At 51.4% G+C, this 17,165-nt stretch overlaps 1 protein-coding gene across 4 annotated transcripts in view; it reads left to right on the forward strand.

The window, feature by feature from the left end:
* The window catches only part of Slc29a3 (solute carrier family 29 member 3), a 42,096-nt gene that overhangs the window by 3,673 nt on the left and 21,258 nt on the right, over nucleotides 1-17,165 (forward strand). For all 4 annotated transcript variants that reach the window (XR_004772354.1, XM_035452626.1, XM_035452627.1 and 1 more), the window contains exon 3: nucleotides 16,455-16,537. Coding sequence is in view for 3 of the 4 variants with exons in the window: in XM_035452626.1 (XP_035308517.1) it covers nucleotides 16,455-16,537 (83 nt within the window). In the remaining variant the exon portion in view is untranslated. The remainder of the gene's footprint in view (nucleotides 1-16,454; nucleotides 16,538-17,165) is intronic.

Consider the following 17,165-nt stretch of genomic DNA (forward strand, 5'->3'; position numbering starts at 1 on the left):
AAGCATAGTTTTGCAACATAGTTCTGTAACACCCTTGTAAACTAGAGGCCCTATGGCTAGGGGAGACAGTGTACCAGACTATTCAACCGTGGCTGGGAGCAAAGTCCCACAGGCCAGGTGAGTGATGACCTTTCTGAAGAAAGGAAGTTGGCATTGGCTCCTGGTTATGACCTTCTGTCAAGAGGCTGTGTCTGGTGATAGTTTTCTTGTTAGGGGCATCTTCAGGCAGCACAAGACACCTTGTGGTAGGGAAGATGGGTAAGTATGTATGTGGGCCTGGTCCCTCCCCCCTTCTCATAAAGCCACCAGATGCAACTGTGGGGCTCCAACCCATGACTAACCATAGTCCTCTCTAAATATCCTAGTTGGGTTCAGTTTCCATCCTCTTACTCCCTGCTGGTGAGGAATGTATTTCTGTATAGCAAAGTTTGGGGGACATTCGGACCACATGCCACCTATATCCTAAGGGGAGTAAAGTCTTGGGGACACACTCAAGTCACTGTGGCCTGGAGCAGAGGGATTTGAAGGGTGGGCAGGAACTTCCCCAGGAAGGAGGCACTGATTTTCAGAGTCCTTTGCCTTATTTTTCTGCCTTGAGGATCCAGATCATATGGAGGTCACCATAGCAACCTTCCCTCCATGATGGCCACAATTTGTTATCCCCTAAGCAAAGCTGCACCATCCAAGGTCAATGCCAAGTAAGGGAGGAGGGCTCAGAGGAGCCTGACTGCACCTGGTAAAGTAGTCTGTCAGGAGTGGTTCTGCAGTGGCTTGGGGCCTGGGAGGCCTGGCTCTTTTCACCCGAAACACTCGTGAGGGCAGAGCTAGCTCTTAAGCATGTCAACACAGGAGGCTGACATTGCTGAGCCATGTGCCCTTCCTCCATGGGTCCCTCAGGGACAAGAAGGAATGTGCTAGCAGACCCCAGCTGACCCCTCCAGTGGCCCCAGAGATGGCTCACTTCTCTTTCTTTGGAATCCCCCCTGAGTCCTTGACCAGCCCTCCAGAACATGCCTTAGTTTTGTGTGCTGAAAATCCCACGATGAATGAAATATCTGTGAACATCACTCCGGGGCTCCAGTTCACACATGTCTGAATGAATCACTGGCAGCCACTTCTAGAACTACCCATGACCCCTAGCTTAGTCATTCTGACTGATCTAGATGAAGGTTCAGAAAGGACACATGACACTGACTGCTGCATACCCCTCACTTCACCCCTGTGGTTCTGATGCATGGGAGGGGACCATTTCTGCATGCTTATGGATTCATAGGTGGCTCCAGGGTCTGGAGCAGGGGCTGTCACTGCAAATGTGCACCCAAAGAGCCCCTAGGGACAGATCATGGTGACTTAGAGTCCTACTGCTCCCACATAGGACTGTGGGACCAGGAGCAGCCTGACAACTTGTTGGTGACAGGGCCCATTCTACCCAGATCCTGGAGTCAGGGCCTACATATTCACACAGGTGGCTGATGGGAAGGTGAACTTTAGGACGTTTCCCCAGGATATGGCCTCTTTCAGCTCTGGATCCTGCACAGTCTGTGTTCCTTATGTGTATACTGGTCACACTGCCCTCCTAGGGCAGCTGTAGCAACAAGGCCCATTATCACACATCACGGGATAAGGTCTGGCACCACCATCCCAAGTATTGTGTAAACAGCATCTTATATCATTTGAGACTGGCCTCATTCTTTTATGAACTAGTGACACAAGCCATCCAGCTTTCTGCATGCCTTGGTGACTGAAACAGCCCACTGGGCTTTCTCCAGAACCTCTCTGCCCATCTGTCCATCTGTCTGTCTCCCCAGGGCAGAGCTAGGCTGTGTGTGCACCTGTCCCTCCCCCCTCCGGCCATCCTCAGGCCTGTTTGCCAGAGAAGGGCCATGGTGCTCCTAATCCTTCCCAGCTGCAGGCACTTAGCGTTCCAGGTCCTGCTATGATACTTTATTGCCTCACTCAAGCACTGGCAGGTGCAGGCATAGTACCTGCCTGCTGCCCGCAGCTCCTGGCTCTTGGCATCAGAGATGAGAGACCTGTCACCCCTCGATTCATGGGCCAGGCTGGGGAAGCAAGCGTGCTGGGGCCTTTCTGCATTTGACAGGGCTGTTTTTCTTTGCCTCCTCATTTGTGCCACTCGTTGCCACCCATCTTGCTGATAGCCTTAGTCTGTCCTGTGTCCTGAGGGCCATTGAGAGTAGGGGAGACAGCTTGTTCCCTTTCAGCCTTTCCTCCAGCGTGTTGCTGAGGTGGAGGAATTTGGCCCAATAGGTATGCTGACACCCCTCCCCATTGTGTCATCTTTGGAGCCATCTCCCATCCCAGGGCTCATTTCCTTTTTGCCTACAGCAGGTCTGAAGATGGTTTAGAAAGCTTCCTGCCTTCCCTGCCCTCTCCTCTTTGTTCTCTAGAATAAGAACCTCAGATAAAGCCAATGGCGTGGGGGTGGGGGAGTTGGAGGTAGCCACCCTGGACCAAAACCATCAGCGCAGAAATAGACTAATTGACATGAAAGGATAGCTCAGGAGTGCTGTGAAGGCTTGGGTTAGGCTTAGGTCCATCAGGCAAGTAGGGGTGACACAGACTTTCTCTTCGATTCCTGAAAGATCTGAGTAACCTCTTTTGAGACAGAAAGCCAGAAGCTCTGACAGGTTAAGCAACCTGCCCAAGGTCACACAGCAAGGCAGATCTGGAGAGAATTGCAATGGGGAACTTGGGTAGGTAGATGATAACTAAACTGGACACGCTCTGAGAGTGGTGTGTAGGAGGCTATTGCGGGCATGTGGCCAGGCTGCCTTCTCTTCTGATTCGTGAAACCCAGGGACCTGAGCTCTGCCCTTGGGCTCCACCCCCAGTCCCAGGCTGTCAGAGTCCAGTGTCTGTGTGTGTGTGTGTGTGTGTGTGTGTGTGTGTGTGTGTGTGTGTGTGTATTAGGGGTGGTCCTTCCTGCTGGGAGGACTCCTCAGCTGCTCTCAGCCCCTGCTGCAGGCTGGATGGGCTCTCCTAGTCTAAGAACAGCAAAACCAGCCCCCTCTCTGCCCCAGATGGGAGAGCAACAGTTCAAGTCCGTGGGTGTTCAGTGGGAACCCCCCAGGCTCACTCTAGGCCACAGGTTCACATTTGCATCCTTAGAACACCGGTGCTTCCCCATCAGGGCCTTACCATGAAACCCAGGGGGCTGAGCCAAGCTTTGGTGACCATGGCTCAGTTTTTCTATACAGCAAGGGATGCAGGATCCATTTAACCACTGCACTATCAACCCACAGGACATAACACTGGGAAGCATTAGGAAGGTGCCTGGCACGTGGTAATATGTCACAAGGATGTGTAGCATTGGTTATCACATGGCTTAGGAGGAAAGTTATATCCGGACCTAAGGAAGGGCTTTGTGCTGTAGGGAAACAGCTCTGGGGTCACGGTGTCTCACCTTTCAGATGGATTGGCATAGATGTTAAATGAGGTTTGTCCCTAGGGAAGGCCAAGTTTACCTGGCTCAGCAGATGGGGGAACCTAGGGAGTCTCGTTCCAGTATTTACAGCCTACTAGTCGTGTTCCAATCTCCTAGCCACAGGGTAGCACAGTATGGGAGCTGCCCATGTAATTAAGGGCAGGCACCTGACTTCAGAGGGGAAGGGTTAAAAGGAACCAGGATAAACTGTCTCCTAAAGAGGAACTGGAGGATGGGTTATCAGAGGGCTTGTTGGGAATCTGCTGACCGATACTAAGTCCCTGCCATGCTGCTTGCTCCTACCCACAGTGTGACTTACCACCCATCCTCACCCACATGCCATTCTGGTGAATTAGTGTTTTGTCCCCAACTCTCAGATGGGATAACTTAGGCTCCCAGGTTTGAGGCCACCAGCCCAAGGCCGTTTGCTAGCAAGTATCGGAACTGGGATTTAGATCAAGCCAGCGACTGGCAGAATCCCTGCAATAACCATGTCCTGACTTGTCACTCTCCCACCACAGTGGAGTCACCAGGGAGCTGCTACAAACCACCCACCCATCCAGTTCTGACTCACTTGGGCACACACATGCCCAGCTTTGTAGATGAGGTTTACCCACACCAAGATCAAAGTCAGATGGCACTCGGTGGGGTGAAAGGCGACTGTTATTAAGTGGGCTGTGGCTAGGGCACCAGAGATTCCAGGAAGCCATCTCAAAGGACTTCCTCCAATGCCAGTCAAGTTTCCAAACCTGCCAGTGGGAAGCCTGTTTCTTGCTGGGAGAATTAGAGCAACCCTACCCTAAAGTCCAAGGAACGACCTCTCTTATAGCAGAGGACTGATAAAACCCTTGCAGAGCAAGGGGGCTGGGGGCCGGCTTGGCAAATGCAAGTGCACTGAGCATGGTTGATTCTTCAGTGTGTCTGTGTTGTCTCCAAGCCCCATGTACGTTAGCCAGGAATGGCCTTGGGTCTCTTCCTCATGTGTGAGACTGGGGAGCCTAGTGAGTGTGGCTGGGAAGAGGGCTGCATAGTCTTCTTCCTGTCTCCAGGGCTTAAGGACAGGAGCAGTGGCGCCTGTGGGGTCTCAAGATAGGAATTGTCTGAGGGGGATGCAAAGGAAGGTGATAGAAAGCCTTGAAAAGGAAAGGCATGTACATTCCCCCCCCCTCCCCCCTCCCACACACTGTGAACCTCCAAGAGGCCTGAACTGGCCCAGGGACCTCCCCAGGCTTTGTGAAGAAGTGGAAGGCCAGTGCTGCCCCCAGTCACATCCCCACCTGCTGTGTGACAAGGATAAGACATGCTCTGTGGTCCTAGGTCTCCATGCCAGTGGTATACAGTATATATACAGAGCCAGTATATATACAGTGCTCTGAAACCATGAGGGAAGAAGGCCTGCCTGGAGCTCGCCCACAGCAGCAGTCTTTTACTGAGCCTTTGGCTAGGGGCATCAAGTCGACTGTTAGTTCTTTTATGTTTAGTGGGCATCCTGTGCCAGGCAGAGCCTTCGTAGGTATAATCTTCTGGTCCTTGCTGCAGGGGACATCACCTTGGCTGAACAGAGGCAAGGACTTCTCTCCCAGTAACACATATGTGACAACTGGGACTAAGCCAAGTATCCCGTGTGTCATCCTCATTAATTCCTGTGCCCTCTGTGTCTGCAATTTTTAAGTGTTTCCACTTCTTTTTGACAATAATATTCGCTACACCTGGCAAAGCCAGTGTCTGAAACAAAGCTGCACTTCCAGGAAGTGGTGTCTGCATGTAAACGTACAACGACCCCTTCAGCCTGGCTTGGTGGTATAGGTCTGTGTGCAATCCCAGTTACTCAGGAGCTGAAAGGAGAGCTGGGGAATGGACTGAGTGATCCAGTATTCGCCTAGTGTATGAGAGGCCCTAGGTCCAATCCCCAGTAAGATGCAAATTGAGCAGTTGAGTAAACACAGCCCTTCTCTGCATGCAGGTGTGAGAGTAGCGCCTAACAGGCAACGGTACAAGCCATGCAGGATGGGGATAGTCTGCCCTTGGATTGGATCCTGGCCAGTGACCTTGGAGACTTTGGGGAGTGGAGATGAGGCCAAGATAGCCTGCTGGGGTGTTTACTAATTTAATAGGAACAAGACCTTGTTGTTGGAGTTGATAGAGAGATGGCTCACAGGTTAAGAACACTGGCTGCTCTTGCAGAAGACCCAGATTTAGTTCCCAGCACCTACATGGTGCCTCACAACCATCTGTAACTCCAGTTCCAGGGACCCAATACCTTCTTCTAGCCCCCAGGCATGCATGTGGTTCCCCCACACACCCACACACTTTAATTTTTTTTTTTTTAATGAGAAGAAGAGGGAGGCCAGAGGAGAAAGCCAATGGTACCACTCATCTGTGATATGAAAGGCAGGCAGCAAAAAGGAAAACAGAATAAGATGGAACTCCGGCCTGGACCCATCCCATTGCTTCCTAGCCTGTAATGGGCTGTAACCGTAATGTAAGATGCCTCCTACCATTGTGAGGTGTGAGGACATGTGTCCTCTGCTCACAGAGATGAGCAGAGGTTGAAGGAATGTGCTGGTGGCTGCTTAAATGAATAGGGCCACAGCCCACATCAGGGTACTCAATGCCCAGCCCTATCTTATAGACTCGTCTCTCAAGGTGCAAGACTGTCCCCAGTATAGGGACACTGGTGTCCTAGAGATAAGCATATTTTAGTGTGACATGGATTTCTTTCCGAATGGAAAAGTTAGTCTGTTTTGTCTCGAACTTTTTAAAAGTCCAATCCCAAACAGTTGTGCTTTCCCGCTGCCTGACCCCTGCACACACACCAAAGTGAATTAAGATGCCTGCCTGAGCCCTGCCATTCTTCAAAAAGAGATAGAAGTGGTGAGTGGGCCACAAGGAACTCTAGCTATCTGCGATAGAGTGTGGGTAGGTGGTCATCAGGCATAAGAGTCAGCTGCCTCTCCCTGCTATATCCATCATTTGGCCCATGTGGATGGCTGCTATAAGCCATTTGTAGAACCAAGAACCAAAGATGAGTCATTTTTTAGGTTCCCTGTCTACCTTCTGTTGCTAACCACAGTCCAGCCATCGTGGGGTTCCCAGTGTCTGACCTCTGCGATGTCCCCCCTTCTGCTTCAGCTCCTCCGCTTCACTCGGAGTGCTGCAGGCACATCTCTGGCCACCTTCGCAGCTCTCATTCCCTTTTTATTTCCTCCCCACCTGTACTGCCACCCAGGCCCATCCATCTCCCCCTCTCTTTCTCTGTCTTTGATTTTTCTTTCTTTCCACATATATCCTTAGCATCCAGGGACAATCTCCCCAGCATGGTAGAAGGTAGCCTGGGTATCCGTTGGTGTCTTTCTAATGTGGTTGTTCATTGTGCATAAGCTCAGAGCAAAGCTGATGAGAGGCCTTGCACAAGCCCAGAGTTTCTTAAGCGAAGGCCGTGGCTGAGAAAGTTCTATAGGGACGGTGGAGGGCCTGGTTCCCACTAGATTGTCACTGGTGTGTGTGTGTGTGTGTGTGTGTGTGTGTGTGTGTGTGTGTGTGAGAGAGAGAGAGAGAGAGAGAGAGAGAGAGAGAGAGAGAGAGAGAGAGCCGCATGTGTGCACACCTGAATCCGGTCACAACCTGTAGCTTTGGTGCCACATGAATCTTCAAAGAAGTTTGTTGCCACAATGAAAATGCCATGCATGTGGGAGGAAGCACCTGGCAAGGCTGGTAGAGAGGCCCCTCCAGTGGGAGCACATCCTGAACCACTATGGCTCTCAGGCAGGGCCCTTATCCCTAACTGATGCTTGGGCCCCACTTAGGGGCTATAGAAGATGCCCTGTGCAGGCATGGCTAGACGGGCGCCTAGGGAGCTTTCTAAGAAGGCCACCTTTCTGCATCCCCGTGGCTTAAGAGAAAGAGAGACAGGCAGACTTGGACATTCACAGTGACTGTCACTGGTATGTGTGTTTCTCTGGCCCTCCCTTCTATGGGCCCCAGAGCCAGTTTGGCCAGCTGGTTCCGGTGTAGAAGGAATAGAAAGAGGAACAGCTGGCTTGTCCTCCTGGGGCCTAGGGAAGGCTTGGTGGGGTTGGGTGCAGGATTGCCAGAAAGAACAATGCCATTTTACTCCTCAGTCTTAGGCAAGGGGACCTGGTTTGGGAGAGCTGGCTTCGATTTCTGTGTTTCCTCCTTATTGGTGACTGGGGGCTTCATGGCCGTCTTTAAGAGTAAAGAGAAGAGGGCTGGAGAGATGACTCAGTGGACAAAGTGCCTACCATGCAGGCATGAGGACCTGAGTTCAGATCCCCAGCACCCCATAAAAAACTGGCATGAGTAGTATGTGTGTTTAATTCCAGCATTGGGGTGAGGTAGAGATATGAGGATCTCAGGGCTTGGTGGCCAGCCGGTCTAGCCCAAGCAATGAGTTCCTGGTTCAGTGGGAGACTCTGTCTCAAAGAATAAGATGGAGAGCAACTGAACAGGACACCTGGCGTTGACCTCTTACTTCCACATTCACAACTACACACATATGTGCACAAACCCGTAAGAACACTTGCCATTCATTTATGCACATAACACAAAATGACATGAGACTAGGCTGTCCCATGAGGTCCGGAGATCAAATGCTTCAGGATGCCCAGACCCCGGGATGCTCAGGAAAGCTGCCATCTCAGGCAGGAATGACAGGAGGGACCATATGCCCGTGCTTACAGAAAGGTGAGGGCCACACTTGTCCCTAGGACTGCTCTTACCTCACTTGTGTTGGTGGTACAGGCCTGGGCACAGACCAGATTGTACAGGGCTGGGAGGTACATGTGGATGCCAACAGACAAGGCAGGTGTTTCTCACTAATTCAACAGTCTGTCAAACTGGGAGGCGGGAGCCAAGGCTCCTGGAAAGAGCATTCTTGACATCTTGCAAGTTCTGGGGGCCTCGGACCCTCCCTCAGCATTCCCGGGTCAGCCTCCCCACCTCTGTGTGCACACCCTGTCTCTTCATGTGTGCGCCATGCCTTGGGTGTGGGGTTCACCTTCCTCCACTCTAGCCAGATCCAAGACTTCCTTTCCAAATCAGGGCTCACCCCAGGGTTCCAAGACTACCCTAGTCAGAGGAGAGCTCTTGGACCCACTGTGGAAGGGGTAACACAAGATACCAGAAGCACGAAGATGGAGACTTGGCTTGGGGCTGCAGGCTGTGGGGAACCTGGGACCCAATGCAGGAACAGTCACCAGTACAGCCAGGGAGGAAGGCAAACAGAGTTCTCCACAGAGAGGGTGGAGCTAGGCTTTCGAGGAAGTCCTGAGGGAAGGAAGGACCTGGTGGGGGGAGGGGCAGTAAAGTCAAAGTGCTTTTTTTTTTTTTTTTTTCTTCAATTTTTTATTTTGTTTTTTAACAGAAGGAAGAGCCAGCCAGCCCTGGAGGAGAAAGTGCAGCTGAGTCAGGCAGTCTTGGTGTAATGATTAAGTCAGCATGTGCTAAGGGGGAGGAAAGACCGTGCTTCCTTCTGGCAGGGGGGGTGAAAAGGAGTGCTCCCTTATGATGGGAAAGGAAGAAGGAGTGCTCCTGACTCTTTGCACACAGGGAAAGTGGGGACACCTTCCAGAAGTTCCCCGGAGCTCTGCTGACCCGGAAGGGACTAGAAAGTATGAACAAGGGCGAAGGGCTGGGGAGGCCTTGCTCTTTGGAGAACAAAATTTGTTCTCAGTGCACCTTGACCTAGAGCTGGCCCAAGGGGTCAAGGGACCCGGGGCTTAGAGAACCATCTGATGGAGGTTCCCCATCCTTAGGGACCTGTGATGGCTCAGTCTGACTGGCTGAAATGTTTTGAGAGGCTCCCCTATCTGATTCCAACTTCAGCTTTGTTCTCCCCTTGGAACCCCCCTTCCACTCCCCCCACTAATTGGTGGGGGCCTCTGGGGCCCTGGGGCTCCTAATTGGTTTTTGGAGATGGCACAGCCTCTAAAACTTCACCATATCCCAGGCCAATGTCCTCTACCATGGGACCTCGGGAGCAGAGGAAGCCACTGCCTTCCCTCTGTTTAACCTCTTAGCTTGTTCTGACTGGAGTGGACTATACCAGGGTGAGGCTACATCTTTAACGTCCCACCGAACCATAGAGCCAAAGGCATGAGCCTGCATGGCCAATCCTTCTTGGCTGCAGCCTGCTCACTGCTGCTAATTTCATGGCCCTGTGATCCAGGTAATGCTCTGCTGCCCTGAGCTACCACCCCGGGCTGGAATCACTTTTCTTACCCTGCAGGAGCCCAGCCGCTTTTCCTCCACTGAAGACTGGAGGTGGGGGCCACACAGAACTGTTCAGTGGCAGCAGCTTCAGACTCAGAGGCTACTGTGGCTCGTGACTAATGTACTCCGCTTATATCAAAGGGTCCAAATGGCATTCCGAGGAGAGAAAGCTTACCCAAGGCCTGCCAGAGATAAACAGGCTCATTTCAGGGCCTCCCTGCCTAGAGAAAACTCTTTACCTGGACCCCCGAGCCCAGAATCAGATTCTTCCAGAAGAGCCGCTTAGCACGGGGCCTCTCAGCGAGGCGGCTGGAGGAAGTTCTCTGCTGGAAAATGGCCTCACATCTGGTTGGCTGGCTCGGCTAGGCTTTTAAATTTCATCTGAAGAGTGGTTCTCCGATTCCTATGGTTCACACCAGAGTACAGCAGATGAAAACAGCTTTCCTTATTGCACTGCAAGTGAAACACCCCCTGCCCTGGCCAGGAGTGACCTGTTCACACTCACGGGCTCTCAAGAGGCTGCTGATACCAGGTACCCTCAGCCAGGCTCTGTCCATAGTCTGGGTCTGTGCTTTCACACCTACCTGGGATTATGGGGGGAGAGGTGCTGACACCATCAGGAAGGAAGAAGCTTGGAAATCTGCCCACTGCTGCTCACCATGCTATCTTTGGATTGTCATTGTTTTGTAGTGCTGGGCATGGAGCTCAGGGTCTCACATAGGGCAGGCATGCACTCTGCTGCTAAGCCATATCCCAGCCCGTACCATCTGTTCTTTTTAAAGCGATCTCTGCTTAACCACTGACCATGTCCATCCATTCCCTGTGGCCCATACAGACAAGGCTTTTCTTTACTGCTCAGAGCTATCGGCCTGTGGGAAAAGGCCGGGAGGGGCAGAGACAATTGTCACAAGAGAGGAGAGGTACCAAACAAACCCCAACATTTGCTGCCTTGGGCAGAAGAGTAAAAAAAAAAAAAATGTGGCTTTCACTGATAGACCCCCCCAAGAGCCACTCAGAAGGCTTGTCTCAGCCACTGAGGCAGGTGATACAATGTGGCCATGATGGAGTATGGGCTTGTGCAACTGTGGGCAGGCATCCTGATTACAGAGTAAAATGGCGGTGTCCCTACCTGTCCTATGTGGGAAGGCCCTGCCACCAGCATCAGGTATGCACCTCTGAAATTTACCCACCATGATTAAGGGTGTGGGTCAGTGGACAACTTGGGTTGTCAGCCTCCTCATCTTCCACTTTGACTGAGCCAGTGTCTCTTTGTTGTTCATCCCTGAATATGACAGGCTAGCTGGCCTATGAGAATTCTGTCTCGATCGCCCATCTCCCATCTCCCCACCTGAGTCTGAGGATTGCAGACATGTGCTCCCAACCCAGCTTTGCCTATGTTCTGGTTGTTGTTGGTTTGGTTTGGTTTGGTTTGGTTTTTTGTCAGCTTCATGTGAGCTAGAGTTATTTGAGAAAGGGGAATCTCAATTGAGAAAATGCCTCCATCAGGTTGCATGTAAGCCAGCCTGTGGGGACATTTTACTTAGTCAGTGATTGGTGTGGGAGGGCCCAGCTCACTGAGGTCAGTGTCAACCCTGGGTAGTGGTCCTGGATGGTATAAGAAAGTAGCCTGAGCAAACCATAAGGAGCAGTAAGCCAGGAAGCAGTGTTCTTCTATGGCCCTTGTCAGTTCCTGCCTTGAGTTCCTGCCCTGATGTTCCTCAGTGATGGAATGTGACCTGAGCATTGAAAGATGACGTAAACCCTTTGGTTCCCCAAGTTGCAATAGTAACTCTAACTAAGGGATGGGGATTTAGCCACTGAGCCATCTCCTTCATTCCAGCCTTGGGCTTCTTAGTTGTAAAACGGGGCTTGTTCCAGGTCTGCCTTGCACTGACAGACTGTGTAATAAGAACAAAGGGCTGTGTGGGAGCTGTGCTGTTCAAATGTTCCAAGTGACTTTCCTCTGCCCACTCTAGTCACCACAGGTGCTAAGGTAGCCTTTGGTGTCACTGCCTCCACAGACTGCCACAGAGCCCTTCTGAGCCAAAGTCTATAGGATACAGACCACCTGGGGAGATGATGGTGGGCATGGTCAGGTCAAGTGTCCCAGGGTGGAACTCGACCTCTTGCTTCCTCAGAGCTGCTCTCACTTCACACTGGCTTTGGGCACTCATTGGGACTGATGCCCCCTCTGGCATTAGCAGCCAGAGAGCACAGCTGTCTGGAATCCTCACAGTGTGCCCTGATGAGGGCAGCAAGGTCTCTCAGGTTGGTTCCCAAAGGGAGCAAAGGAAAGTAATATCACCTCATGATGAGTCCCCTCTCTCCACCTCACCCTTCCACCATGTCTGAGGACACATTCCTCCAGTCTTTCCAGCTGCCACCCAGACAGGTCTTACTGGAAGCCCCTGGTCACCCCTCCTTCTGTGTTCACCATTACTGTGTCTCTTGTGCCACAGTAGTGTGCTTCTCAAGACCCCCAAAGGCAGTCAGGCACTGAGGCACTTCTGCTCACGGGCATACACACTGCCGTCCTGCACATGGTGGGTGGGATACCAGCCGAGGAATGAGTTAAATGAGAAGGCACTGTTAGATGATTAGTGGCTGTCTAGCCATGACTGAGGGCCTGGGGGGAGTGGCCCACTAGATTCAGATCTTGTCTCTGGAACACTGTCTGCTAAGATTTCTTGGAAAAGCTCCTTTTCAAGGTCCCTGTCCTTCTGGTTTGTCGCTATCGTCTACCTGCTCTCCCATGAGGTCCATCTGGCCTTCCAGTCTTCAAGAGGCACCTGAAGTATAAATAGCAGCAATATCACACAGCTCCACAAGGCTTAGGCAAAGCTTGGCCTCCATCACATAGCCAACTTTTTTGCTGGGATTCTGCTAGGGGTCAGAGTGAGGGGCAAGGAAGGGAGACAGGCACAGAGAACAAACACAGGCTTCAGGACCCTGAAGCTGGTCACAGTTTAGCAGCAAAAACAGTTATTACCCAGGTACATGGACTGTCTCCCCAGAAGCCATGGGAACTGCATCACATTTCAGAGCCACAGTTAGGGTGGGAATTATAACCCTTTTCATTTCCTGCCTCTCATTGGTCAGTGCTAACTCCGGGGCATTGATTCAACCCCCTATCCCCAACACCCTTCTTGGGACAGTTACTGGGGCCCTTGCATAGCTAAAGAGTCCAACCTGGACAGTAGACAGTGCCTAGGCCTGGTGGGCCCGAGTGACACATATATCAAGTGTCATTTATGGAGAACTGTGCATTTCCACAGAGAGATGACAAGGTGAGTCTAGAGGGACTAGTGTTCCCAGCAAGCAGACCTTTGTTCCCCTGAGGGCAAGTGCACTAGAGGTTCATGTGTGGCTTGGCTGGGTCTTTGGGAGGCTATGAGCTAGGTGTCTTTTGTGGCTGGGTCTCTCTGAGGAGGCTCAGCCATTGGAAGGTCAGTTCGAAGCTCACTAGGGATTGTGACAGAATCTAGTATTGGTGGTTGCACACCAGACAGCTTCTATTCTTGGAGAAGACCAGCTTCAGCAAATTGGGGTCACCTGCAGATCCTTGATGTATGGGGCTCCCCAGAAGGCCACCTGTCTCCTCAAAATCAGCTGAGGAGATGGAGAGCTTAGCAAGACATTATCTTGTACTGATAGACACTTAACTTAGTCATGCATGCCTGTCTTGTTTGCTTACTTCTCTTGGTTAGACATCCATGCATGATCAGTGGATCACACCAGGCTGTGAATGCCCCAGGTGGAGGTTATGGAGCCATCTTACGTGTCTACCATCAGGCTGGGCCTGTAAATCCCAGCTACTTAGGAGGCTGAGACAGGATCAAAAGTCCAAGGCTTGCTTGGACTGTAGAGTGAGTTCAAAGACAGCCTGAGCAACTTGGTGAGACCGTGTCTCGAAATAAAGAGGGCTCATGGCTGTAGTTTGTTGGTAGAGTGCTTGCCTAACAGAGTCAGAGATATCTGGGAGAGTCCAGGATGGACATGACCAGATTGAGCTGGGCCCTGTGGGAAGATGGGATGGGGCAGGAGAGAGAGGGGAACCAGGTGCAGCAGCCAGGAGGCCAAAGGTCCAAAAGGGGCCGGTAACCAAAATTGTCTGGATTATATAGAGAAGAGCCTCTGGGGGAAGGGCAACCCAGCCCCTGGGCTGGACAGTTCAGGGTAGAGGATGGGGTACGCCAGCCTTACCCTGTAACAGATAGGGACTTGGGATGCTGGGAGAACCTGGAGGTTAATAGGAGGTTTAATAGGCACCTCAGCTGTTTGTCCCAGGTTTGAAACTTAATACAGTTGTCTCGGTGTTGATGCCTTCCAACCTTAAAAGGCACAGCCTTCATCTGGGCTACCAGCTATTCAGTTACCCAAAAAATCCCCATCCCTAAAATACCCAGGGACGCTGAGCATGATTGGAAACAATGAAACAAGTTCTCGACCTCATGTGCCACACTTATGGGTCTGGCCAAAGGATGGAGGGGCCTGCTGAGAGTAGGGGCTCCCCACTTTCCCACTAGCCCTCATCTGGCCTTTGTCCCTCCCTCTCTCCTCTCCCCTCTTCTGCCTGCCTGGCCTCACGTGGACTCAGCCAGTGTGTCAGGAGGTAATTGACTGACTGCCCAGCCCAGGGCAGGCTCTGCTGAGCCCATCAGGGCAGGGACAATGAAGGGGCACCTCAGAGGCAGAAGGCTATTTCTAAGGCTCACGGCTGATGAGCTGCGATTATCATTTTAATTTCAAGGCTGTCACCTTATAGTCAGGGTGCCCCTTCCAAAGAGCACAAAGCCCTCTGCAGCCTTCAAAAGGACCTCAGAGGGTTGGTGCTGCAGACCAGGAGGTACCCAGGACATTTATACCTTTCATCTTTGTTCTGTGCAGTCAGACCCCCGGCCAAGGCCTGACCACAGACAGTCCCACTGCCCCTGGGGACCACTTCTCCCACCCATGCAGTTTCCACTTTCTCCAAGGTAGGGCCCACCTGCTATCTGGAATTCCTTGAAACTCACCTTGATTCTGGTTTGCCAAACAGTAGCAACTGTAAAAACTTAGCAGGAAATTCTCACAGCTCTCTGGGTTTGGAGCTGTGAAAAAGCCTTCGCACTCCTCCTGTTACTCCCAGTGGGATGCACTGCGTTCCTGAGGGGTGAGAAGCACATCTTGGATTTCTCTATCCTCCTGTAGACAGGATGAGGATTTTGCACACGCTGTTCTTTGCACTTGGCTTCTGCGATCTGTTTCTTCAGTTGTGCGTTGCATTTCTTAAGCACTGCATAGCAGAGTACTCGATGCTTCTTTTTGTTTGCTTAGAGGGAAATGGTGTAATCCATTTAAATCCCTCCTGTTTGTTACACTGAGAGTGCTTAGTATATGTAAACCCTTCCTGCAGCTCAAAGCTCATCTGGAGTTCATGACCAAAGCAAGATAGTCAGCCCTTGGCTGGTTTTCCTCCTTCCCTCCCTCCCTCCCTTTATCCCTGCTGTACTACCTCCTATTCTTCCTCTCTCCCTCCCTTCTTCTGCCTCTTTCCTTCCCTTCTTTCCTCCCTCCCTTCCTCTTTTCTCTTTTTTTTCCTTCACCCTCCCCAGTAGTGCTGGGGGTGGAAGCCAGGGCCACGTCACTGAGGGCCACTGAGTCCCCCTCCCCCTCAGCATTAGGTGGTTGTTTTTAAGATGGGTATGCCCAGCGACATTACCCACATGATCAAGTCTTTCTCAATGAGTGGGCAGCTTTTGGGGCTTTGAGAGCTGCATCTAATTTGTACTAGGCTAGTCTGTAACCAAGTCCCAGCTTGCTGTGGCTGGGCAAGTCCCTGATTCTGCTCTAGGGATTCACTTTCACTTTCACTGTCCCGGGGACACCTGAATCTCCACCTCCCTGAGGATTGTCCTTTCTCCTGGCTAAGCCCGGTGTTAGTATTTGGGCATCTGTACTGGTCTGCCGTTGGAGTTCCAACAGGGTTCCCTCAGCTGCAGCCTCTAAGAGTACCACCTGTGCATATTCACTATGTTCCCTTTTAAAGGGACCCTGCCCACCTCCCATCCTCCTCTCTCTCTCTCTCTCTCTCTCTCTCTCTCTCACTTCCCTTGTCTGTTCCTTTCTCTCTCTTTCTCTGCCTCTTTCCTGCTGCTCCTGTCCCTGGAGGCCTATCTCCCCTCTTCCCTTTCTCCTTTTTAACCACCCCTTTCCCCTAATTAAAAAATCCCTCTGCTTGAATTCTGTCACATGGTGTCTTTCTCTCGAACTGCTTTTTAATATATATATATATATATATGTATATATATGTATATATATATTAAACATATATATATTATTTTCTAGCTTTCTGCAGTAGCCTTGGAAGAGCTGAATCTCCTGGGTCTGGGGTTGTTTAAATGGTCTGAGAGGTCGGTTACTGCATTCTGTCAAAGGGCCAACAAGATTAATAGGGTGGGGCTTTCCTTTTTAGCTATGTATTGAGCCTCACTCCCATGAGCCAGTCTGTGGATGGGGCAAGTGGAGCACTGAAAGTGTGGGCCTCTAGGAGGTGAAGACAGTGTCAAAGCCTTCCTGTGACCTCAGCACTTAACACAACTAAGGTAGACAGCTGTCATTGACTGCTATTGGTTGAGTGACTGAACGTCAGGCTGGAGATAGGGGTGGGACCACATGGGTTTGGGTGGACTTGGCCATGGCTCCTAGGTGTCCCCGGGACAGTGAAAGTGAAAGCAGCCCTTCTTCATGCCCTCAGTACCCCGAGTGACAAGCAGCCTTCTCCCTTGTGTGTTTCTAGAACTACTTTGAGAGCTACCTGGCAGTTGCCTCCACTGTGCCCTCCCTGCTATGCCTTGTGGCCAACTTCCTGCTTGTCAACAGGTAGGTCACCGCCCTCCCTGCCCTGCCTTTCACCCCCTGCCTCCTTCATTCCCTCTATTCTACAGAGGGGTTTTCATCTTAAATGGTGGTCCCCCAAATTGGAGCCAGGCAGTTCATCCTTGCCATGCAGTTTACAGATGGGAGCAGGTGCCAGAGGCTCCAATCGTGGGTCAGTGCTCATTTACAGCTACTTACAGTGACACCCAGGTAAGGTCCATCTCCCTTTGAGAGACCTATGGGACCACAGGCCCTTGCAGCCAAGACACAGTGTGTGGCTGTGCTGTAGGCCGTGACCTGAGGAAGCTGCTCTTTCAGATGCTCTGAGAGCTGCCAGATGCTGACTGCACCAACCCAACTGTTCTACCTGTGGGAAACAGTCCCTTCACCACTCTGTAATATGTTGAGGATATCATCTGGTGTGTCACCTCCTCACAGTGCATCTCATAGGTAATGATTCAGAAAGGCTTCTGGGTATACCATGGAGGAAGGAATTATTTGAGGGAAAAGTAAGTTGGTATGGCCCATAGCCTCTTCCTGTCCAGTCTCATTTGACTTGACAATGACAACAGTGCTAGTACCTTATTTGCATTTTCCTGAAGCTGCCTCTAGGCAATAATCAAGCCTCACT

The sequence above is a fragment of the Cricetulus griseus genome, assembly GCF_003668045.3.
Source record: "Cricetulus griseus strain 17A/GY chromosome 1 unlocalized genomic scaffold, alternate assembly CriGri-PICRH-1.0 chr1_1, whole genome shotgun sequence".
NCBI classification, from domain to species: domain Eukaryota; kingdom Metazoa; phylum Chordata; class Mammalia; order Rodentia; family Cricetidae; genus Cricetulus; species Cricetulus griseus.